The sequence below is a fragment of the Vidua chalybeata genome, chromosome 2 (genome assembly GCF_026979565.1).
Source record: "Vidua chalybeata isolate OUT-0048 chromosome 2, bVidCha1 merged haplotype, whole genome shotgun sequence".
Lineage (NCBI taxonomy): Eukaryota > Metazoa > Chordata > Aves > Passeriformes > Viduidae > Vidua > Vidua chalybeata.
Window position 1 is genome coordinate 109,886,706 of NC_071531.1, and position 26,163 is coordinate 109,912,868.

Genomic DNA, 26,163 nt, shown 5'->3' on the forward strand with positions numbered 1-26,163 from the left:
GCCAACGCCGCCCAAAGTCCAGGAAGCTCTTTGGTGCCATTGCTCGGGGGCCGAGCTCATCGCCGCCGCGGTGAAGGCACCCGCACGGGATTCGTTCCCACGAGCACGGAGACGCAGCCAGCCCTTCTTATATCCGCTGTTTTCGGGGAGGGAGAGCAGAGGCAGGAGAAGGGGCTTTAGGCAAGGGCCGACCGAAGGGGCCGTGTCCCTGGCGGAGCCCCGCGCCGGGCCCGCGTCCCGCGCCGCTCCCGCGCGGCGCCGCCGCCGCTTCAGCACCGGCCCCGGACAGCGCCCGCTCCCGCCCCGCCCCCGCCGCTCTCGCCGCCCATTGGCTGCGGCGCCGCCGCGCGGCCGCCGCTCCCCGCGATTGGCCCGGGCCGGCTGTCACTCAGCGGCGCGCGAGGCGGGCCCGGCCCGGGGCGCGCCCCTTTGCTTTGTAACGCGGCTCCTCATTGGCTGCCCGGCCTGCCCCGCGCTGCGGCTATTGGGCAGCGCCACGCGCCAGTCACGCGCCCGCCCGAGGGGCCGGGCCGGGGGTGAGGGGCGGGGCCTGGCCGGCGGGGGCGGAGCCAAAGAGACGGCGGGGGCGTGGCCGCAGGGCAGGGCGGGCCGGGGTGTGGCGGGAGGGCGGCTCTGGGGGCGGGGCCAGGCAGAAAGGGGCGGGGCGAGCGGAGGTTGCCCTTGTGTCTCGCGCCGGGAAGCGGCTGGAGCGGAGCGGGATCGGAGTCCCTGCGCATCCCCCCCGCCTCCGCCGCCCCGCGGCGGCACGGCACGGCACGGGACAGCCTGGCATAGGCGAGCGGAGAGGAGGACGGACGGACGGACACGCCGGCAGGGGCAAGGGGAGCCAGCGGGGGCACCTGGCACCGCTCCGCGGTGGGAACCTGAACCTGCCCAGCAGCGCCGGAGCCAGCGGAGAGAGCCGCTCTTTCCTCCTCCTTCTCCTCCTCCTCCTCCCTCCCCAATCCACCCCCGCGACCCTGGTCCTCCTCCTCCTCCTCCTCCTCCTCCTCACCCCACTGGATACAGCGAGGGAGACACTGCGGCGGAGGCGGCGGCGGCGGCGGCTCCTGCGGGGGGAAGGAAGCGCCCGGAGAGCGGAGCGGCGGGAGGCTGCGGATCTGCGTGCCTGGCGCCCACCCAGCCCGAGGGGAGCCCCCAGGATGCGGCTGAAGCCCGGCGCGCTCCTGCGCTTCTACAGCCTCTGCGGGATCCTCGTACAAGGTACCGCCTCCTCCCCACCCCTGCCCCACGCGCGGGGAGGGAGGGACACCGGGGGGGCACCGCTGCGGCCCGGGGCATCCCAGATTTCCCCCCCCGCCCCACTCCTGACCCGCTCCCTCCCTCGCCCCTCTCCCGGCTTTCCCCCCTCGCCGTGCGCCCCCAGCCTCCCGCTCGGGTAGCGCTATCCAGCGCTGAAGCGCCGCACGGCTGTTAACCCTTCCTGCCCTTCCCTCGTCAGCCTCTTCCCGCCCTCCTTCGCCCTCCGCGCTTCTTCCTCCACCTACCCCTCACCCCGCCGCCAGCCGCTCGCCGACCCCCGCAGCCGCCCCCCGACTGGCCGTCACCTCCTCGCTCGCCCGCCGCGAACGTGCCCCCGAAAGTGCGAGTGCAGCCGCAGCAGCGGCGTGTGCGCTGCAACAACATCCCGGGGAAACGTGCGGGCTCCAGCCGTGCCCCCCCGGCGGGGGGCAGCGGGATGGGGGGTGCCCGCGCCTCGCTGCGCCGCCGCCGGGAGTGCGTGTCTGTGTGTGAGGCATCAGATGTGCACGTAGGGTAATCGGATGAGCCGGCGGATCCTTTCGCCATCCTGCTCCAGGCGGCTCATCCTGCAGCTAGTTTCCAGACTGGATGTATTCCCCTCTCCCTCCTCCCCGCCGCCGCCGCTCCCCCTCGTTCCCGTTATCCGGCCAAGTGGGATGGAGCGGCCGCCGCGCAGGGAAGCCCCGCGACGCGCTGCGAGGTGACCGCCCGCCGCGGCTGCCTGCGGGGGAGCTTCCCCCAGACCTCTCCCGCTCCAGCGGGAGCCGAGCGGCAGCCGAGCCCGCTGCGCTGCCGCCGGGAGTTTGCCCCCATCGCTCCCAGAGCGGCGGCGGGATGGCGGCGCGGCCCTCCGGCCGCCCCGCTCGGCGGGGACCCCACGGTGCGAGGGAGCGGGCGGCGGCCCCGGCCCCGCGGCCCGGCGGGTGCGGAGGGGCCGGGGAGCCACCCCGCGGCAACTCGCTGGCGGACCCCGCTCCTCCGGGAGGATGCGGGGCATCTCCCAGCCCTTCCCTCGCTCGGCGTGCCGGGTGTTTCGGTGTGGGAAGGAGAAGCGAAGAGTCGATTAAACTAAGTGGCCTTGTAGGTTTTTTATTTTCCTTCTATTTTTTTTTTTTCCCTCGCTCGCCTCCGTCATGCCATTTCACGTCAAGTTTAATATATTTCGCGTTTCACATGGCTGCGTCATGTGTCGGGCGATCTCTCCGGAGGGAGCCGCGGCCGGCAGCCCGGAGCGGGGGCACAGGCAGCCGCCTGGGTTCCCGAAACACGGGAGCCTCACCCCTGTCACCCCCATCGTCCAGACCACCCCCCGAGTGCCCCCGCTCCACCTCGCGGGGAAGTTCCCGGCCGAGGACGCGAGAAGGAATGGGAGGGGAAGGGAGTGCGCTGGGCAGCCGCGAAGGACGGGTCCGTCGGGTGGATTATTTGTATTCTTTCCCGATGTTTATGGGCTGCCCGGTACGTCACCGCACAAGGAGCTGCTGTGTTGGAGCTATACAGGATTATTTATGGGGGCATGTGCGGCGCGCTGCACCTGGGGGGCTGGCTCCTCTCTGCCTTTTACATTTCCCTGTGAATTGTCAATTCATTGCCCTGCAACGGAGCTGGGGGTGGGAAGCCTCTGGACTGACTTTCTGTCACCAATAAAATCGGGGTTGCTGCTGGAGGAGGAGGATTTGATCTTTCCTAAGATGCAATCAGCCGCATTCAGCGCGGCGCAGCTTTAAGAGTAAACCAGTGATTAAAAACAGTGATGTCTTTCACTGCAGTTTAGAGAGTGTGCCAGGCAGAATGTAACTCTGTGAACTGCATCAGGTAAAAAACGTGTTGCAAGAAATGGGGTGTAGTGCAAAAATCTGACTGTGACTGTGTGAAAACAACCAGATTGGGCCTGTCCTTGCAGATGGGGAAAAGTGATGCTTAACACGTTACCCAGCTTGCCCTCTGTGTGTGTAAAACATCTCCCCTCCCTTCAGTTTCTCACACGACTATTTTTTCAGCTCCTGATTAAAACTTCAATCAGAAATACTTAGGCTCTCTGTGTACCGCACTTCAGCAGAGTGTTCTTTCAAGGGGATATAAAGAACTTGTAACGCTCAGGCAGAAGTGAGAGGAAGTAATTTCTCCAACCCTTGTTTCCTGAGGTAAAGGAGAATGGAGGAGGTGAATAAATACATTCCAAAAGACTGTCTTCAGTGGCAACTGTATCCAACAGAATATCCAATTCCTTCAGTCCACCTTAAAGTGGAACTTCGTAAATGTTGTTTTCTTAGTATCTGCCATTTATTTTGACAGAAGTAGCAGACACAGTTGCCATTAGACACATATCTTGTTGATAGCTTAATAGCTGCATTTAAAAGTAGTTTTTCCTGTTGGCTTGATTTACTTCCCCAAACTGTATTGTGAAGTGGCTCAATGGATTTATTCGATTCCTCCAATTTTCTGTTTGTGGGCCATGGGACATGCAGGTTTTTCTGTCATCTCTGATGGGAATAACATCTTTGTCCTGAGGATCCGAAGCACTTCTGAACTGTAATTACCGATGGTTTCTGTTGGTGAAACTGAAGCTAGTTAAAAACAAGGTGACAAAGAGTCAAGCTGACATGTGTCCTGTATGGAAGTTTGCCTTTCTGGCAAGATCTGTGGAGAGACTTGCTTAAGGAATCTGTCCTGAGTATTGATGAAGCATCAGCTGAGGGAAGAGGACATAGAATAATGCTTCTCAGCTTGTGCATGGAATAGCATTAGCAGCAAGCAGTCCCTTCAGAGGGGAGGCAAACAAGAAGTAAAAAAGCCCAGTGTCAACTGCTTGCTGTGAAGGGGAGTGCTGGAGGTGGGAGGGGGAGTAATAACATGTGGAGCTGGGAAGCGGTTTGTCAGCTGAGTTCGGGGATGGTGTTCATCTGCTCTGCCCTCTCCAGCGTTTGCTGTGAAAATAGTGGGATCTCCGGCTGCTGCTGTTCTTAACTTGAGCGCTGTAATGAGCCTGGAGTACTTAAATGATGTCCCAGGGGGTTAACCTGTTATTTATGTTTACAGACAGACTCTTTTTTTTTTTTTTCTTTCCGTTCTGATTGTCTTTTGAACGCAGTCTTAAACAAAATTAGCAGTTGTAGGGGGGGCATGTTTTTAGAACAACTCAAGTGTTTCATCTGAGCTGCTTTTATGCAACCTGACGAGTAAGCTGGTTATTGTCAAGAGTCGCCACGTGAGAAACTGTTACAATAAAAATAGTTCTGCTGGATTCATACGATACAGATACAGGTTAGGATTATCCTGGAATTGTAGCTGCTGTAGCCCCCTGCTGTGTGATAATGCAAATGGCATCTAATGCCTTAATGTGCTCGGCTCGGAGAAGGCACTGGGTAGTGCCATGTGTGGGAGCAAACGATCCACTTCTAAGATTTTGGCAACACTGGGCAAATCTTCTCAGTGCGGTTGCTTCAGACACTTCAAATGCTTGCAAGCTGTCGACTAATGAAAATAATGTAGGGACTCTTTAATTTGTCAGAAACTGTGGCCACTGATGCAACAAATCAGCCAAGACAGGTAATTGCTTGCGGGTGAGACTCTTTTCATTAGCTCGATCTGTTACAAGCAGAATAAAAAAACCTGCAAACAAACCTGGACAAACATGGATATGACTACTTATGAGATCGTCTGAGCTGATTTAAGATGAAGTCGTTACACATTACTCAATATCTTGTGTATTTAGACTTTGTTTTGAATTTTCAGTTGGATTTCTGTTAGCAAAACCTTGGCAACCCAAGGCTGCCTGCACAGGGGTTGTCTTGACAGCTCAGTGTTCATATGCTAATACAGTGTACAGCGAGTCAAATGCACGGAGGTTTAATTCTGTAGGTACTGTGAGGGCATACACAATTACATAACAAAAGACAGTAGTTTTAGTACAGTCTCTATGTGGAATATTTTAGACACAATTTGAAACATAAAATTTTTATCTCTACTTGATGGTGTCTGTCTTTATATGACCTCCATCAATCTAACCAGGGCTTGGTAGGCTTAGTAGCTGCTTAGTTCTCAGGCTAGTTCATATTTTATGAATTATTTTGCTTGATTTCTTCATGGTTTTTTATTGATAGTCATCCTATAGCAGTTCAGGTTTAGAACATGAAGTAACTAAACAATCCAGATTCCCATTGATGATGTCCCACAACTTCCCTGTGGAGAACATGAAGAGGGATTACTCACTCAAGTGTTTATCTCACTCTTGCACTCAAAGTATTTATCAAGTTTCTACCATCAAATCAACAGTAAACAGTTTTGAAGTTTGTCACCAAAGAAGTAATTCCATAGAAATGCTGATCAACAGAAACACCTCTGTTGAAGCAAATACATTTTTCTTGTCTACTTGTCCTGTTAATTTTGTTGTTCTTTTTTTTTTTTTTTTTTTTTTTTTAATTTTATGTCGGAAATGTAGAACAGTCACTCTAACTCTGCTTCTAAATTTACTTGTCAGTTGTAATTCCATGATAATGTACTGCAAATGTCTCTAAGTTATAGTTTATTATTATAGAAGCCTTAGTTATCATAATTAGCTTTCTCATCCCTCTGGCCTGATCCTACTACTGACAAAATGTGTTGAATGAGATTACCCTTACTCTTTCCACCAAAGAATTATTCTCTTAATAAGAGTTATTGTTTTAATATTGCTAATTGAAGCTTGGATTTTTTTTTTTCCTTTTTCTCTCTTGTGGATTACAAATGTTGATGAAGTAACTGGTAGCAGCAGTTATATATGGTGTGGACACGGACATCAGGTGCTTGCCAAAAGAACAGCAGTATAACCAACCAGGGTGTGGTTGACTGAGCTAGAACAGTGACTTCCTCTCCATCTAACATTTAAAAATGTAGAAGTAGGAGATGTTGTCATTTTCCTCTTAATGGCTTCTCCTGGAGAAAGAAGGATTACTTCAATTTTGTTTTAATTGTGTTGAACAGCAGGAAGAAACTCAAAAGTTAGGCCCTCTCAAAACAATGCAGGGTCTTCTGTAGAGAGATTGCTACTGACCTGTTTTTTAAAATACACATCCTAAAACAAATGCAGAATGGTAAAACTATTAGACACAGTTTAGTGTGTGTGTCCTCTGGGATTGCATTGATATTAAGTATGATCTTAATGAGCATATCCTTTCTTCCCAAGGAGTTTTTGAGGTGTATTTGAAAGGAAGAAAGGCAAATATCACGTTCCAGTGGCAAGGAATAAATTGTAAAATCGTGATTTCTCTCAGGAATTTGCCCTTGAGCAATTATCCTTCAACATAATGAAAACATTTTGGAAAAAATAGAGTATTTTCAAAAAATGAATGTGGGTGTCTTTGCAAGGGTCCTTAATGTTGTGGGTTTTTTTGGTATTTTCCCCCCTTTTTTTTTTCCTTCTGAACCTATTTCAGGATCTTTTCCCTTAATTTTGTAAATGAAAATTAAAGACAAAGCCCAAATGTTTGTGGTTTCTCTTCTGTTAATGGATACTAAGCTCAGGATGGGTGCTTTAAATATCAATGCATAAGACAGTACTGTAATAGCATCCTAAGGGGGTTGAAGGAAGGAGAGAACATTTATTTCAGGGACAAAACACTGGGGGCTGTGTAGCTGCTCTTCTAGTGCTCTCCTTTAGGGCTGGAGTTTGGTGCGTAGGACTTTTTAGCACATGGAACTCAGAACAGCTACAGAGGGGTTAGTGGACAATGTAGGTGGTTTGTCTACCTGTTTTCCCATCCCTTTTCCCTTTAATCTGTAAATATGAGGGAAAAAATCATACTTGCATCCTTTGCTATCCTTTTATTTGCAAGATAGAGACCTTGGAATCTTTGTAAGCCTTATTTAGGAAAGCTTTTCCTGTCTTGACAAGTTTAGGATTTTTGAGGGAAAGACAATTTCCTCCCAACAGTGAGTTGAGTTGTGTTTACTGATTTAGAGTTTAATTAAATGGCTCTTGGAGAGTGTGAATGCTTTTATAACTTTTGCATTTAAAGTAGCAGCAAATCAATTTTAATATAGTTTTACATTACTATAAATTCATGCATTCATCTTTTTTTCTCTTTTATAATACTCAATTTAGATTTATCCTTTTTTCCTTAAATAGCTGATAAAGATTATTAACTGTCCATAGGCAGCTGCTCTTCAGTTTCAGAAAAATAATTATAGTGTATGTTCCTCAATTCAAATGCCTAAAGTTCTTTCAGAGCTGAAAATTTTGCTGTATAAGTTTTGTTTATGTGGAGATACATTCCTGAACTACTCTCCAGCTTTTCCTTTGTTTTGTGAATGGAGTTGGCAAGGTTTAGGTTTTTTGTAAAACAGAGTGTGTCATCACATATCCAGTATGGAGGTTGTTTAAATAGCTTTGATATTCTATCATCCTCTTCGTGTAAACAGTTTGTTGGGAAGAATAGTGCAGGAGAGATTGTTTTCTTACGTTAGAGATAAAAATATCCTGGTGATATTTTAAACCTCTTATATGCCACAGTATTAATCAAACAATGGTTCTAATCTTGGTAATTCAATTACTAAACCTTAGGTGAAGGAACCAGAGTCTGCTGCTACATGCAAAAAATAATCTGTGACCACTCTATGAAGATGCAGTTACACTTTTATCATCAATATATGATGCACTGCATTATTGCTGCTGCTGCTTCTGGCAGAAGCTGAATAGGCAGCAGAGCTGTACAGACCCATTGGAGTCTTAAAACGCTTGTTTTTTTCTGAAGTTCAGCACTGGAGATTCAAGAACTGCCACTGACTGACAGCTCTGAAGAGAGTAAGACCAAATTACTTCACAGCAGCAGTTGTAGTAGGCACGGGCACTGTGGTATTTTCTGTCTGTTCCAATATTTATCCCAAACTGACCTACATCTGCTGGATTAACAGTGTAGCTTGACCTGCTTTTATTCCTGCTATGCTGTAAGGCAGGAAGGCTGTTCTGGTTAGTCCCTAACCAGGGGAAAAGCTATACTAGTTGAAGCAGAAGCAATCAAATTTATTTTAATTAAAAGATTGTAAAAAGTATGTTTTAGCATCAAGTTCATTTCATATTTTTCCCTTTCAAAGTGGTTTTTTTTTCTTCCCTAAGTGTTAATATGTTTTTATATGTGAAGTTAAAATCTTGACATTGTAGTTGGTGCTTTATTGTGGTACACTGGAGAACAGTGAAGAATTCTCCATTGATTTGCACAATTTATACAGAGAAAGTAAGACTTAATTTGATAAATGAAAACACTTATTTTCACTCTTGAATCTCTTTCAACTGAATGAGATTTTTTATGTCTTCAAATACATAAAAACATTGAACTGCAGCCATTTGCAAATAGGAGAATAAATGCAGTGACTAGAAGTATTACTCACTAAACTGATTACCAATCAAGGATTAACAAAGTATCCCAAATCTGTGACAGGTCATCAAATGGTATAATATATTGAAGTATTAAATTTATATGAATTCTTTTGTTAACAACTAAGATAATAGTAGTGAGAATGAAAGAACTTCTTGTCTTTCGAGGAAACCTTAAACTAACATGCCGGTTCTTAAATGACATGTGAAGCATCTTCTTGGCATTGCAGTTTTCTCTTAACTTTACAGTAATTTAACTTTTCCATTGCAGGTTTCTCATAATGTTACTGATGTCTTCAGGCTTGTATCATGTGGCTTCGTAACACTATGAAAAATAGGTGAGATTTGGATGATATGGAGGAAGATAGAATTGCCATCTTGATCAGCGATGATTGTGGTTAATGACAAATTACATGTGTGCAGTCAAAAGGGAATCCCTTCAATTTTAACTTAAAACCAATTGTAGGAAAAATGACAACACCTAACACTGAGGAGCTTTTCAGAACTTAAATATCAAGTCACACAACTGACAGCACATAGTATATTAAAAAAAATATATCTCATCTTTTGGTATAAAACCAAAATAGCAGTGAATTAGCTTTAAAGACTGTGCTTTCTCTAAAAGCTGTAGTCCTCAGCCTAACATGTCTTAGGGCAAATCTTGACTGCTGCTTATATAAACACAGTCAAGATAGTGTGGTTTTGAACACAGGCAGGGTATAAGTAATTTAAGTAAGTCAAGGTTAGAACCTTGACTATTTGTCCATCTTCTGCAGAACTATTTGCCTTTCTACTTATATGGATTTTTATGTCTTTTTTTTTTTTGAGATATGTGGCATATCTCTCATCAGTAAATGTAAAGTTTGTGGTTTACAAACTTCTGGTTAATGCTTCTTTTTGGTGTGTAAAATGCAAAATTCGTTGTTAGAGTGAATAAATCTTATTAACTCCTTAAATAATTGTCCAAAGCTCACATAATTTCAGTACTTTCCCCATAAAATAAGCCCGAATTTTAGAACTGGACCAGAATAAAATTAAAATGTTTTCAGCTTCCTAAGCCATCTTTGTTTTGCAAATTACTAATCATTACTGCTTTGCTGCTTTCTGAATGGTGAATCTGGGAGCCACTGGGAAGGCATATAATCAATAGAAATATATGGGCCATTTGTTTTTATTTATGATAGATAAAAGAACCTCACTGGCTTGTAGACTTATTTATGGGACTTTCACATATGCTTAGTAGGTAAGATTAATGTAATTTCAAAATAGCTTGGAATATAATATTGGTTTAAGTGACTAGGTGTTTATATACTTTGTGGAAGCAATGTCTGGGGGCGGGGGGAGGAGAAGAGTTTTTGAAAACAATAGGATTGTAGAATTTCCCAATCTGTCTTTGGATTTTGAGAAGAAGAGTTACGCCAGATTTTGTACAGATCTGCTTTTGTCTGTTAGAAGTGATACTTCTGTTCCACAAAAGGACAATTTCTTCCTGATCTGATGCAAAATGGAATAACAGAAAATTTGGATAAAGAAGCAGATGAACATGTGCTATGAAGGATATTCTTCATTTACTGTGATATCTGTACCACAGGATTTGGAAGTGCAGATGCACTTAATGTTCATTAGACTATCTCTGTTGCAAACTGAAATAGACCATAAATCCCAGCAGGCAAACAAAATCTAGTAGTCTTTATCATTTTAAGTAAACAAATGAAAAGTTTTTGTTTAGAATTAATATCATAGGTTTTTGTTGCTTTTTTTTTCTTTTCCTTTTAATTGGTCGTTAAAAACCTATCATTTGAACTTTTTTTAGAAAGTAAATATCTTCAGAAATAAATTTCAAAATATGTGACTGGCTGGTCACAGATAAATGCAGATTAATCTCCCTCTAGGCCCTGTCTGCCCAGGATACCTGCCAAGAAAAAAAAAAAAAAACCTTCTTTTTTTTTTCCCTTCTGCTTGCTGCTTCAAGGTTTATAGTGGGGAAACAGCAGTAGCCCTGCTCTGTATGCATGAGGGATTTGCTTTCTTAAGATTGTGAGGATAAAGGCCTCGAGTTTGGATCCTGTCTAATCTGTTTACATTGATGTGTCAATTCTGCAAGGAGTGAGCTGTGTCAGAGCAGTGCCTAAGTGTTCTTCTTGGATGATACGTGGATGGATGGAGGACAGGGCATGTGGACAGCTCATTTTCTCTAGGAATAAAACATCCCTTCTGGAGTTGTCAGAGAAGCCTTTGCTGTGAAGGACCAAGGCATCTGTGAAGATCAGGCTGGAACAAACCCCTGTGTGACTGTGGGTTTGCAGGATGCACTGGGACTTTTCACCTCTCTCCTGCTGTGGCTTTCCACCTCTTCCCCTCTGCAGGAAATGGAATGAAACAAGTCAGGATTTTAGAGGAAGTGCATTCTGTAGAAGCTGGGAGAGGACATCCTTCTTCCTACTTTGAGGAGAAACTACCTGAGGTGGATGTGATAGCAGGATTAGAATTAATTTTCCCCTTTTTTTTTTTTTTTTTTGAGAGTTTGGTTTGGTTTTGTTTTATTTTTAATTATTAGTGTTTTTTACCCACTACTTCTCTGCCTTCCTCAAATGTGTACTGACAGAGGTGAGGAAGAGAGCCAGCTGGAGTCATTCCCTGGCACTGGAGCCTGCCTCCTGCCAGGGACACTGATTTCAAATGCTTTTTACAGGGGTGGTCATAAAGCTCCAGTCTCTTTTGTCCATTCACCTGATTTTTTTTTGTGTCAGTAAAGTGTGGAAGACTTCCTACAGGCATAAGCAGGATAGGGCAAATATGAGAGCTGAAAATACTTCAGAAGTCACCACAGGAAAACCAGGAACTGAGATGAATTTCCACAGACTGGTACAAATGTACTGCATGAGAGCATTTCAGCGTAGCCCCATTTAATTTTCCTCATTCTGAGTTGAGAGAAATCAATTGCTTGATTTGAGCATCTCATTCAAATGCAGCTAAAGCACTTTGTAGGTGCAGTTAACTCCCATTTTCTCTCTAATGTTACAAGACAAGCCATTTCACTGTAGAATGCAGTACGACCCAGAATACTCAAAGTATCAATGTCGCTTGTGGTCTGTTTGAATTAAGAGGCTTACAGAAAAGATCCAGTGAAATGTGTATTACTATGAGAAATTGGAGTTGACTTATGAATATCAATGTCAAAGCAGAAGATGTCTTCAGAAATACAGTTCCACTGCTATTATGTCCTCTTGATCTGAGTAAGAACTTAGGAAATCTGGCATGTCTAGAAAAATGGAATTACTGCTCTGCATGTGTAGCAATGTGCTTATCAAATTTAGACCTTGGTAGCCACACTACTACAGCTTGGGTAAGATGTTTGCATGGTAGGAGTAGGCAGGAGGTGCTGCTCTTGCCTCCTGTTAAACTTCTGGATTGTCTCAATGCACACCACTCATTCTCTAAAAGGGAAATTCTTGTCATGAAAACTTTCAGTTCAGTTAACACCTGAAATATCTACCCCATTTCTGAAAGGCTTCTGCTGCTTGCAGAATAGAAAAGTAACTGTAAAACAACCGGCAACAAGTTTTTTATACACATTACTGAGGCTCTGGGGCTGTGTGTATCGTGAATGTGTTTTTTGTATCTGGAACATGTGTACATGCTATCAAGTGTCAGGCTATTGTACAGGGGAATCAATACAAATACAGTGTTTTAGCTAAATTAGGGAAATAGTCCCAAGAGTAGAATTGAGAAAAGATCAGCAATCCATCCAGTGTTTCTGGTGCTTCATAAAAAGATTTGTATTATTGCAAGTCTCTCATTCTTGCATGTGCAAGTTGTTTTTTATTTTTTTTTTCACAGTATACCCTTGTAAAGCATCTACATCAGATGCTTTAATAACTCCTGACAAACTTGTTAGTATTGTTTCCTGTGGCACTGTGACAGATTTTATTGCAGAATACACACGCATATGTGAATTTAGATTACAAAAATAAATCAATGGATGATGATATTTGAAAACTTTTAAATAGAGAACTAGGTGGTGCTGTTCTTTCATCTTTGTTGCTTAGCTGAATTCTTAAGTGTGGACTGAGAACACCAGGCTACTCCTTTTAAAATGAATTTAGCTGTCTTAAATGTTAGAAGTTATTGTTTCAGATTTCATTGAGAATGCTACTTTAGCAGCTAATAATTGCTCAATACAACACTTTGTAGTTTATGGAAAAGAACTTTTGCATTGAATGGTGAATGGTGTAGTTTTATTCAGCATGGTGATATACTTCCTTTTATTTTCAGTTTGAATGACTTTGGAGTTAATTCAAATAACTTTTTAGACTCTATATTTGGTGTTATATTGAGGATTATTTGTTCTAATCAGTTTAACTTGTTTAGATGTGTGAACCTTTTTAATCCTTTTCCGCTGTTGGTTTCTTAAACACTTTGGGACTAATTTGCTAACAGCACAATGAGATCATCAATAATTGCTGGAAGAAATTTTTTGTAATTCTGTAGTAGCAGTATATAAACCACGATTAATTAAACAAGAAAACCAATTTATTAAGTTTTATTTCATTTACAAAAAATATAAATTTTTAATCACTGTCTTGTCTCAATGCCATTAATGCTGCAATAGGAAATAGTGAAGCTAGATTATAATGAACTGCCTAGGATTGAGATAGATTTGTTTTATTAGTGTTCAGTGTTGCAGCAGAATAATAAATGTCTAATTAGTCTCCAACTCCAGTATGTAGCACTTCAGTAGAGAGTTTCTCTCATTGACCACTGCTTAAACTAAAATGTTGAAAGAACAGATGGAAGATAAAGAAATAAGGGGGAAATGTACTTCTTCACTGAAAAAGAAATGAAAATGTGCTCTGGCCAGGTCAGAGTTATAAATGTGTTTGCTCTAAGTATGTAATTACTTACTCAAAAAATAAGCTGCAGCTGTTAAAGGAGGAGTGTGAAAACACTTTTTCATGGAATTTGTTTCCCCTATACCTTCTGAAGTGTTGCAATACAGAGTGGGATCTGAAACAGAAAGTTTTTACTTTATTTTTCTTTTGAACAATCAAAAAATGCTCTTCCTTGACGCTAGAGATTTAGTCAAATATCTAAATAATACCCATACAATTGCAAATTTGTACCAATGTTAAAAGCAGTAATTCATTTTATGTTGTTTTTTTTGTGAGATTTTAGTGTCACCGAAGCAGCTATTCCAATGTTTGAAAAGCAACAAAAGATGTTTCAATTTATTTGTGGAAATAGGAAAGAAACCCAAAACAACTCCAGTCCACAAAGAATTTTTTTAAAAAAATCCCTTGTTATTCCTGACAAGCAAATATCCTTAGCTCTGAAGCAGGAGTCACATTTTATTATACTCTGTGTGGTAATGGACTTTGTACAGTGGTTTTGGTTTTAGTTTTTACCATTAAAAACTACTAATAAAAACTCACTGCCAGAGTTACTTCAGTGCTTAGCCCTTCCTTATTGCAGAATTGCATCTCAGAGATAGTGGTTCAATTTGCATGGGTTACCAGACTATTTACTTTTAAAAGGGGTGTATTAATAGATAAAGTGTTCCTAACTGTAATTGGGTACAAGTGTGCAGAAGATTTCTGAATGCATATTATAAATTGAAAATTATCAAACCAGCAACCTTCAGAAGTTTCTACTTTCTCCCACAGCCTGTAGTTTGGCCTGTGGATTAGCACATACTCCCAATTATTGCAAGTACTTAATTTTTACAGTACTTTTAGAGTATTTTCCTCTTTTTCTCAGGAAGTGTTGGACCCCTGAATCAAGTCGTTCTATGTGCAAGTGCAAGGATTAAAGCAATATTTGGATTAAAGAAATGTTTGACTGGAAAGAGAGAGAATTTATTATAAGTAGTTACTTCTTTTCAAGTGTTGTGATTCCAAACCACTAAAATTGATATTTATGTACTGTGTTGGAGGTGGGCTGTCAATAAATAAATGAAGGGCTACTTATAAGTCTTTCTGCACCAGCCCACTCCTTTCAAAGCAGCTAAGCATGAGCATGTGAAGGAATGAGGTGTTAGAACCAGAGCTGCTGTTGTTTCTAAGCTGCTGTTGATTTTTCTAAGTTACAGATGCTATTTAAGAATATAATTTAAGCCAGGTACAGTGAAAATGTCCTGTGATTTTTGCAACATTCTACAACACTCCAAAATAACTTTCAGAAAATGTATGCTGCTTGATCCTTAGATCTGAGGAAGAGAGAAGGATATTATTATTTCAAAACATAGGAAAAATGATAAAAATTATTTTTAGTTCTTTTGTTCTGCTTAGGTTCTGGGAAACACAGTGATTCCAAAAGCATGAAAGGTGTCCTTGCCCATGGCAGGGAAGTTGGAAATAGATGATCTTTCAAGTCCCTTCCAACCCAGGCCATTCTCTTTTCTGTGATTCTGTGATCACTAAAGCTCAGATTTGCTTTCTTATACATTAAAATAATAGTAAGTTCTTTATTTGTTTTTTTCCCCCTACTGAGTATTACCAATATGGGGAGAGATCTGCATAAGGTACTGAGTTTTAGGTAACTTCTGTTTGAAATCATTTGGATTGGCACAGTAGGTTTTTTCCCTTGGCTTACATTGCATTGAATAATTTATACATGAAGTGCAAGATGACACTGTATATAAGGTTACTTTTCTAATCCAGGAAAATGCCACAATGTAAAGGAGCCATAAAACACTTTGCATTTCTATTTGTGAGAATTTTTTTTCCAACATTCTTTGATTTAGGCTTTGTATTCCACTTTCAAGTTTTATTTTTTTTTAATCTGTGACTTCAACTTTTTATTCTCTGTTGCTTTTAAGTTTTTGTTCTGTTTTGTTCTTATGTCAGTGTGTTGCCATAAGTCCTGATATTTTAAATTTATTAAATCAGCTGAAGAATAATTCTGAATAAACATGAAATTACTGTCTGTTTTGGACCAAAAGCATGAGAAGCCTTTTGTCACCTGTCACCAGTGTGTGTTTTTTGTTTGTGTTTTTCCCCCTTTTGGTTGGATTTGAGTGAAGATCATGAGGTAACACTAAACAATGTCTGATTTAGTAAAAAAGACAACTACACCCAACTTAACTTCCATGATATCTATGGAAGGGTTGTAAGAAGGGCGCAAGAGAGAACTACCTCATTTTTTCATAACAGTATCTCAGTTTTTGCTACGTCTGCACCACTTTTAAGTACTTGGATACTTTCTGTTGATATTTACAAGTAATTTCCCTTTGTTTTCATCATGTTTCATTTGCCACAGTTACAGTAACTGTTTTATTTCAAATACAGTCAAAGCAAGACTCTCTAGTACAATTTCAGTGTAGGGTGTGACTCTGGTTTGTTTCTTCAGCACACCTTTAGACAGCTCACACTTCAGAGCTCAGATGAAAACTAAACATGTGTAAATAGAGAGAATTTAAAGTGAAGTCTTTCTTCCAAGTATGGAATTTGAAGGAAATAATTAATATTTAGAGTAAACAGTGCTTACTCCTCTTTTTCCCTGATAGTGGGATCTCAGAACCTTTGAATTTAACTTTTGAAAGGTAACATTAACTAAATTGAGTTCTGAGGCTACTCAGGCTCATAATAGTGATACAATTTCTTTTGGGAGTTGTTTCATAGTGTTTGTCATGATTAATTGATCTTGAAAACCTCTATCTGTGCATAACATTGCAAACATAGCAGAATTAAATGGAAATTATGAGATAGGCAAAGAATTGTTTGTGTACATCTGTTTATATCAATACTGAAGATAAGTGATCAAGGAGATAGGGCAATTATTGCATAATATTTGATTAACCTAATTCAGTTAGTCATCAGACTCTATGCAAATATTCCAAGTACCTAGGAAAGAAGGTTTTGTGGTTTTTTTTGGTTTTTTTTTTTTGCGAGCTACCCTTCTGTCTCCCCACTTCCCCAAAGAATTTGAAGTGTGCATGAAACTTTGCCAGCATCACTTAAAAATATGAATAAAATTATGAAGTCCAGCTCTCCTACCATGAAACAAGTTATTTAAGCTGAAATAAAGAGGATTGTGTTTTTTCATCTCTGCAGGACTGTATTATTTGGAATTCTATCCATTTTCATTATGAAAAACATAAGTAGTCAGTATCAATGCTCAGATAATATCAAGGTGATTTTGGTACTATAGATTTTGAACTTGTATGTTCTCTATGATTTTTTGCAGTTGGAATTGTAGGCATGCCCATGTGTCTGCTCTGTACCTGCTTGTGAAAATTCAAAGGTGCAGTCACAGCATGTGAAAAGTCATTCTGTCCCACAAGTGTATTGGCATTTTTCTCAACTTGCTGAGTGTATAAGCTGTAAATTTTAAGTAATTGCCATGTAGAAACCTCATGCATATAACAGGACCATTTTATCTATGCCTATTTGTCAGCAGCTGCATCCCAGAATGGATTTGTTAAATAAGTACCACTGTTCTGCAGTCTGCACCTGTATGTGCTTTTAAGTTGCCTGATGATCTCAGCAAATCAAGAACTCTTCCCCCACCCAACCAAATAGTCTTCTGAGATTGTGGAAGTACTAACATTTGTTCAGAAAAGTGATAACATAAGTAAGGCTTTCAGCCACCTAAAGGGTTGGCTAAATTTTTGACTATTGGTTCATTAAATCTTTTGTCTCGTTGCTGGTTCTGCTGGCAAGTATCTCAATATTTTCATTTTTGGCCTTTGTCATCACAAAATGCCATGACAGACAAAGTATCAAGTAAAGCTGAGCTCTTCCTTCTGCATTGACCCTTTGAGTTGAGCCTGTCTTATGAAGTGCATCTTCTGAGCAGTTACAGTTCAGCAGCTTATAGCAAGGTTAAGGAGCTGAAAGTAGAGTTCTCCAAAGAAGTCCTTGAGCTGGAAACATGATGGGGCTATGGCTGGGCTAATTAGCCTTGTATAATTAGTACATTGGTTTCATAATTCAGTACATTGGTTTTCCTTACTCTTCTCTTTGCAAACACAACCATTTAACTTTTTGTTAATACACGTCTCATTCTTCTCAGTGAGAATTTTTAGTATCATCTTGTCCTAGCGCTGTACTAATCCAGATCCAGTCATTAGTCTTGGTGTAGACTGCTAAAAATGCATCTTGAAATTCAGAGTTTTGTGTTAAATGTAGTCCATTTAAAAATACAACATCCACTGTGGTCAGTAGAAATTCATGTGCAGAAATTTGGAAAAAAGGTTGCATTTTCTATTATTTCAGAAAAAAATAAGTGGTATAGAGGTTGCATTTATTCATTATGTTTTAACTATGGTTTTAACAATATTTGTATATAAATATTTAGATTAAGTTTGACTCTATATAAACATATATATATATATTTCATCACTTGATTTGCACCGCATTCAAATTAATATATTAATAATATATTAAATAATTAAATAATAAATTAAATAATAATATATTAAATATCCATGCATGAGTTGGATTCTGGTGAGAAAGTTGCCCAAAACTAAAGACATCTTAAGTGCAATAACTGAAGTGTTCTGGAAATGAAATGTGAAATCTTCCCCTGAAAATGTGTGGTTTTGCTCTCTGTAAATAGAAGCTACATCAAAAATGTGTACTATTATTTTTTTTTTTAAGTATTGATGTCAATGCAGCTGAGTTATGGAAGACCTGGTACTGGCTTGTTCAACAGAGTCAGAATTATGCTGTTCCAGGTCATCGTGGGTCATCTGGTTAATGCTGGATGTGAAAGGCTGTGCTACATTCCAGCCTTTGTCCTACTTTTATGAAACAGATGCTCTTCACTGAGGAGACACAATTAATTTCTATGAAATGGGTGGGTGTCCTCTTGCCATTCTTTAAATGTAGCCGTTTCAGTTAGTTTTTGGTTAAATTCTTTGCTGTTTGTAGCTGCAGGAGTTCATATTTTGAGGTTGTGAATTTCTTAGGCTCCAAGACAAGCTGAACAAATAGAAATACAAACCACTAATATAAATACTTTCAATGCTTTTAAGCTTTTTGCTTATTTTGCAAGCAGTTGAGCTTATTAACCCTGAAAAAAAGTAATCTGAAACGGTAATGAATACAAGTGTTAATGCAACCTCCTCTTTCACAAAAAGAACCTGAAATTTGCAACACCAGGTCACTCGAAAGACCTCTAGTTTTGTACTGAATGTGGTTTAATGAACATTTTCTTTCTTTCTTTGAGGGTTTTTTGCTAAGCAGTAATTCTCCTCTAGAAGATTAGGCTATTTACTAGCAAGACTAAAAGATGATACATCTAAAAAACATGATAGAATGAATTTCACTGTGCGTGTGAAGTGCACAACATTTCACTAAATTTTCAGTGGCAGATGTGTTGCTTTTATTGTTGGCTTCCATAGGCTGTAGTGAGGGGAGCTGCCAAACCAGATCTTCTGTGGGCACCACCTTGCTGATCCTGGAGTTTCAAGGCTAATCTCAATCAACTGCAGGTCTGAGTGTGCACATTTAGGTGGGAGAAGCATCCAGGCAGGATTTGCAAGGCTGGGAGACACCAGTGTAGTCATGTGGAAGAGGCTTCAGATGGAATCTGGACTTGGATTGGTTTTCCCTCTCCTGGGCAGCACAAAGCTGGGTTCACATGGCAGCTTTGGTAGGATGTTATGGTGAGCAAGGAAATGGGGAAATACAGCGAGTTCTGAAATGCTGGATAGGAAGGAGAGGGATAGAACTGATGTACAATAATATGGCAGAAGGGAGAGAAACAGGACACGTGATTTGAGGTGTGATTTTACTGCCTGCTGTAAAGTATAGGGAAAGAACATAATTTCAGATGTGTACAGAGATCCCTGCCACGTGTAGCTGGTTCAGCCTCACTACACGGTTTAGTCCTAATCAAACTGGAACTTAAAATGTGTTCCAAGTTCTTCATTAGGATTAAGAAATTGCATGTCTTGAACATGCTTCAGCTTCATATACATTCTGTAATAAAAGAATAAAATACATTTCTGGGTGAAACATTAAATAGCAATGTAATGACATTAAATACCAATGGTTATAAATTGATTTTACTTTAAAAAATATTGTGCAAATTTATATTATATAATTTCTCCACCTTCTATTTTTTTTCCTCTGTGGAATCACTTTAATAATGATATTTTTGTTCCTGTGGCTGGTTCTTCCTGTGCCTGATTTCAGAATAACAGCTTGAGTGACTTTCTCAATTCACTTTTTATATAGTGACAAGTATCTCATGCTTCTAATCCAAATGCTGTGTGCTTGACTAGCCTCAATCCAGAGGGTGAATATCCCTCTATGAACAGAGCCTATTCTAATAGTTTTCAGAATATATATCGGCACTGTTCTGCTATTCTAAGCTGCCACATGCTATAGTCCCTTTTATGAACCAAGAATTCATTTATAAATAAGATTAGGAATTTATTGTTGCTAATCCTTCCTTATTTTTAATGTCCACTGCTGCTGGATTACTCTGCTTGTCATTTACAGGAACTGTAATACTTGGAGTGCACATTTTTCATTTTTTGTTTGTTTACTTTTTTTTTGGTTTTTTTTTTGCTTCCAAGTCTTAAACCAGAAAGTTAAAACAGGGAACTCTCTATATCATGCAAAAGGAATGAATAGCTATGATTCCTCATTTCAGGCTGATGTATTGGTCCCGTGTTTTAAGTCATGAAGGTTTTTTTTAACTGTTAAATTGTGCTTTTTCTGTACACTGATAGTTCTTCCCAAGACTATCATCAGTATACTTAATTAGCACAGTCTTACCTAGGTGGTAACTGTTGTTTATGGGAACATTAAAAGAATTTTGTCCAAAGATCAAGCTTAGGTCTCCAGAAATAAGCAGAAACTAGTAGAGTTTGATTTCCATTTCATATATGAAATATTTGTTGTCTTAGGAAGATCTGAGAATATTTGATTCCTACCTTCTATTTGTGTTAAAAAATGATAGTCTGGAAGTTTTTTTTATGTATCCAACATGGTAATTTTCACACTAAAAATATTTGTCTTCTGATACACCACTTGAAATTTACTTTACTTTTAAATCAAAATTTAATTCATGTTGCATTAAAAAAAATATACAGATGGAAATATTTTTCCTTCTTCAATCTTTTTTATATATTTGTTGCAAGACCTTACTTGTTAACTGTTCTTTTCATCCTTCTTGTAAGCATTAATTTATTCTTGCCTTGTTTCATTTTTTTGATTACATTTTTGGTAATGTTTTCAACAGGTTTATGTGAAAATTGATCAAAGAGGTCTCTTGATGTAGCTGTCTATTCATTAAAGTCAGAAGCTTCTCAATAGGTTTTTGGGTTTCTGCCCACAGAATAAGATTGTCTTTCCAGACAAATCCTTGTGAAAGTGCTGACTCTGAGTATCTGCTCCATTTCATTGTAGATGCTTAAAGTCTTCATTTTGTCTTGCTGAAATGAAAAGTTTGATTTTTTTTTTTTTTTGTTTTTGTTCTCATTCATCAGAAATTATTTTCTAGTTGTGCAGTCCAAGATTATATATTCTAGCCTCTGATTTAGCTACTTGACAAAGCAATGTGGGAGATAATACAAAGTCTAGTTGATGTTTTGTGGCAAAACAACACCAAAAAACCAACAAACAAATCCCATCTCAATCAGATTTCTGTATTCCCAATACTGGTACTCAATGTTTTTGAAATTATATCTGGAGAGTTGAAAATGTATTAATTTCTAGTGATATCTGCTGACAGACCAAACCCACCAAGCAGTTAAAAGAGATTGAACTTGAAAAGGAAGCTTTTCTACAGGACTTGCAAAGTTCTTCTGTGGGTTGAAATCACAAAGGAAAGAAAATAGTTTGCTTTTTATTTTTACTCTTCAATTAATTATAAACCTGTATAAACATGTATAAGCATATATACACTTCTGCCTTCGAATACCATTTTTAAATATGACTTCTGCAGACCTGCAAAATTATGACTTCGGAATAGCATGTGAACTTATTTCAAAGTAGAATAAAGAAATCACTGCTTATAGAATGTTAATCTTTTTACTAAACCAAAGCTTTTAACCTGAAACATTATTCTGGCATGTCATTCATTTAACAAGACTTCATTGATTCTTAGTGCATACAGTTTTGAAATTGATTCTTGACCATCTATAGTTATTATGTGTAAAAAAAATCGAGTTGTAAATTTATAAAAGCTTCTTATGACAGAAATTGCATTAGTGCTTATATGTGCTTGTGCTTCTATGTGTGTGTGGTTAGGAATATGTGGTATATTGAATTATACTTTTTCATTTTCAGTCTTCTTAAAAAGGAAAATATGTCTTTGAATCTCATTGCTCATGGCAGTTTCATGTTATGTGACCAAGGCTGAAGTTCTTTGGCTTATACATCTTCCCCTAAAAGTTCACAACAGTTCATTAAGATTAACTTTTAGAAAGCAGGTAGTGGACTTAAATAACTTAAATGACTCTAAAGCACTTGTATGTCTTCTGTAGCATACAGATATGAAGCGTGCATACATATGCAAACTCTCTTAGAACATTCTGCAGGCATGTTATTGAACATTTAATTTAATAAGTATTCAGGAACAGTCTTCTGTTTCTGCTTTGCTTAGTCATACTCCTAAAGTGCTTCCTCTGCAGAGCCTATTACAGCAAATCTTTTGAAGTGTTTCATCAGAAGCTGCAGGTGCCTAAGACAAGTGAGACACCCGAATAGCTGCCTTATGAGATCTGCTCATCATGTGGTATTCACACAGATTCGTGTTTGTTTACAAATCAATTTAAAATTCAGTTCTTGCAGTAAGCACCAAGACAATAGTTAAAGATTTATTTCCATCATAGTTACTGAAGGAAGAAAAACCAATAGGATCAGCTACCTGATACACTGTTTTGAAAGATTCACTTTACTGTTGGAGCAGATGAGGAAGCAATAGCTAAAAAAGCCTCAAAGTTGTCATTATTTGCTGTGTTTACCACAAAGGGCAGATGCAAAAATCTTACTAAATCCAGGTGCACCTTTAAGAAGTCACTTAACTTATTTAAATTATTAAACTGGGGATGACAAATGAAAAGACTGTTTAGCTGTTTATTTTCCCAGCATCAGTTGCCAGAAAAATTGCCATCCTCCTACATTGTTTCTAAACCTTTCTGCTTGGGAGAGTGACCAAATTTTTCATCATTTCTGACTTTGCCAGGATGCATTTGTTCTGCGATTTAAAGCTGTTAGATATGCTCTAAATACTCTGAAAATTACAGATCGCTTGGATGGCACTGTTAGTCAGCATCTTCAGCTGCCGTGTCTCCCAGTAGCTGTTTCAGGGTGATGGGTGGAGCACACAGCCATGCTCAGCTCTTGGGTTTGGCCTTGTGCCTCGGTGGGGGTTTTCCTGCTGGCATCCTTGGTGTGCCTGGCAGCTCTGAGGAGCACAGAGCTATGCAGAGGGAGCAGGTTGCTCCGTCTCTGTCCCTTGGATCCTCCATCTCTGTCCCTGGGATCCTCCACTTGCCCATATGCAGCTGGAGTAGGGGGAAAGAGGGTGGCACAGCTGCTTTTTGAGGGGTGGGAAGAGGAAGGAGAGGAGGTGCAGGGAAGAGGAAACATAATGGTGGCTGCAGTAGAGGAAAATGGAAGAGGCAGTGGGATGGGATGAGAGAAGAGGGAAGAGAAGCTGCAGCAGGGTGTGGTAAGGAGACAAAGCTCTGTGGAATATAAGGAGGAGGAGGGAGCAATGGCCACAGGCCTCTTTAAAGAAAAGCAGAACAAATCACTCAGACACTACTTAGAGCTGTGTTAGAACCCTGCTCCATTTGTGTGTTCCTACACTGTTGTCATCAGCACTACGGTCGTTCAAGCAAGAGCACACACAAAAATGATTATATCTCCTTTGTCTCTTCTGATGATGTTGCAACATCACCAAATAACCCCAATATTGCTGAAAGTTTGATCCCTGACTTGGGAGTTCAGGACACAGCCAGCCTGCTATTGTCCTGCAACTGTGTCCCACTTGGAGAGGGTTCTGGGACACTGATGGTTTTGCTTCAAATTTAGGACATCTTCAATTGTCTCTTTTCCTAGGTAGAAGAGGTTTATGACTGCCAACATTTGCGTGCTTGACAGCATCATAGAGTTTGTTTCACATGTGCATTAACTTCTACAGTGTATCCTAACTAGACATGCTAAAAGTTAACATGTCTGTATGTCCTTCCTTTTTCTTTATTTTGAATTGTATTGCTTAGACTGTTCCACACATTGCAAAAAAAAAAACAATGTAAATGAGAAGTTGAATTGAGACTTCGGCCGTGTGCCAAATATGATTGAGTTAAAAAAAGTATCAAACATGTTTCAAATATGGTATTGTATTAATTTGAAAGAATAGAATATATAAAATAAACCAATATGATTATTTCATTAATGTATGTATATAAATAGATTAATTGTATAAATATGTATTTATATAAGATTCTGAGACCTTATGTTCTAAACTGTGCAGTAAACACAGTCATCCTGCAAAAATCAGGAAGAATTTCTGTCTAGCTCTTTTCTCATCTGCATGTCTGGCTTTTGCATGAGCTAAGAATACTCTTTAGTTATCCATCCTTGGAGCCTGTCTGAAATTGTCAATTTTAGGTTAAAAAGCCCCAGAACATCCAAAGCCCAAAGCTAACGCTTCCCTCTCCTTCCTTTTTTGCATGTCTTAGATAATTTGGGTGAAAATGAAAATACAACAGTAGAAGACAGAGTTAGTTCCCATCACTGATTTTTCCCTCATTTATCGGTGTGATATTTGGGAGGGGACAGAGGGAAGCTTAATGTATCCTTCTGTGAATGCAGCTTCCCCCTGGCTTATGAGAACTATTTGGCCAGTTTTATTTCTTCTTTTAGGTGCCTCTGAGTTTATGGCCCATCTGTTGGACATAAACAAGCCAACAAGTTGTCTTGGGTTGCAAGAACTGCCTGATTCAATGGCAATTTGAAGCAGAGCCCACTGTTGGACAGGGAGGATGTTATGTGCAAGGATTAGATGTGTGCAGCACTGCAGAGGCTTTTGTAATACAACAGGTATTGGGGAGTAGCAAATTTGAGTGACTTGTGGCTAGAAAAAAGGAGGAGTGACAGATTCTGCTGAGAGCTTGCTCTGTCTTGCCATGGTCAGTTGTCAGAATCTCTAAATCAGCCATATGCAGGCATTCTTGCAAATGATTACCATCTTGAAGGTCCTGCATAGAAATAATTGAAATATTTTATTCAGTTTCAGGGCATGAGGATTCAGCAGGTTCATAAGTTTTATGAAGTCAGAAGCTTTTTGCCATCACTCCCTGATGTAAGGAATTGTATGGATTATCTGGAATTTAGCTGCAGCTCCAAGGCCCTGTCCTTCCCCATGCTGGTCTTGCAGACAGGTGTTTTGGTGCTGAAAGTGTTGATGCTCCTTCTGCTGCATCTGTTGTCAGCTCCATTTGCCAGCACATTATTGGGCTGTAATGCAAGGCCTGGAGAGTTTATTTATGAAATAGCCTGATTTTAATATCGGTGCTTACTTGGTTCGAAAACTCTCAAATCATCTTTTGAGAATGGTGTTTTTTTTGCATAGTAAAACTGCTACAGCAGAGTAATTTTATGTAAGAATATACTCCGTATTTGTAAGGATAAATTTATTCAGTGTATTGACAATGAACACAATTAGCTTTGATAATGAACACTTTTAGCTTTGTTGCAGGGCCCCAGTGGTTGTAGATGATCTTTTTGGACATTAAGCTTCTGTGTTTTGAGGTTTTATTAAGCTTTCAAGGTTTTCTGAGTCACCTTAAAAAGTGCTTCAACCTGCTATCAGTTGGTCAAATAAAATACAAAATACAGATAAGTAAATTTAAGTTACTGCAGATCTGGAACTTGCATGCCTGGGACAGAGAGGTCAGTATGTAAATAACCTAAGAAATCATAAGTGCCTAAAGAAATGTGTCAAAGACTTACTCTTGCATACTAGAATATGCACTGATTTGTGCATATCATCATTGTGGCTGAATTTGTAAATCTTGTTTTGATGAAAAGTGGGCAAGAACTATTTGCCTATTCATACAAAGGCAAGCTGATGTTAGTACAGTCTAGAAAAATCATTGCTTCAGGATGATGTGCTCATTTTATCTACAAGTTTGAGGCAAATTCTGTATTTCAGAACTTATCTTATTTTCATTGGGGCTTTTTATTTGTATTTTGGTTTTGGTTGCTTAATTAGTTTCACTCTTATGAGGAATTTCTTCCCATGCAGATGTAGTATTTAAGCAGATAAAAACTAACAGGGACACTGTGGAATCTTGAGCTTTCTATGCAAACCAGTTTTCTTGACCCACTTCCCAAGTAGTTAGATGTCTTCTTTTAGGGTTTTTGGGTTTTTTTTTTGTTATTTTTTTTGTTTTAACGCTTGGCTTTTACTGTTCTGTGCTATCCCTGGCTTTTCAGCAGCACTGAGAAAATTTTTAAACTACAACTTGCCACAATAGAAGATCATGTTGGTGTAAGTGCAAAAGTAGCCTTTAATCTATACTTGCTACTGTCAAATTGATGTCTATAATTGTGTATCAATTCACCTTTCCAGCTTTTGAT

The 26,163-nt window shown here is 40.3% G+C and overlaps 1 protein-coding gene across 3 annotated transcripts in view; it reads left to right on the forward strand.

Moving 5' to 3' along the window:
* Positions 1-722: 722 nt before the first annotated feature.
* The window catches only part of CADM2 (cell adhesion molecule 2), a 571,525-nt gene continuing 546,084 nt past the window's right edge, over positions 723-26,163 (forward strand). For all 3 annotated transcript variants that reach the window (XM_053934157.1, XM_053934159.1, XM_053934158.1), the window contains exon 1: positions 723-1,224. In XM_053934157.1, coding sequence (XP_053790132.1) covers positions 1,164-1,224 — 61 coding nt within the window. In that variant the 5' untranslated portion in view covers positions 723-1,163. The remainder of the gene's footprint in view (positions 1,225-26,163) is intronic.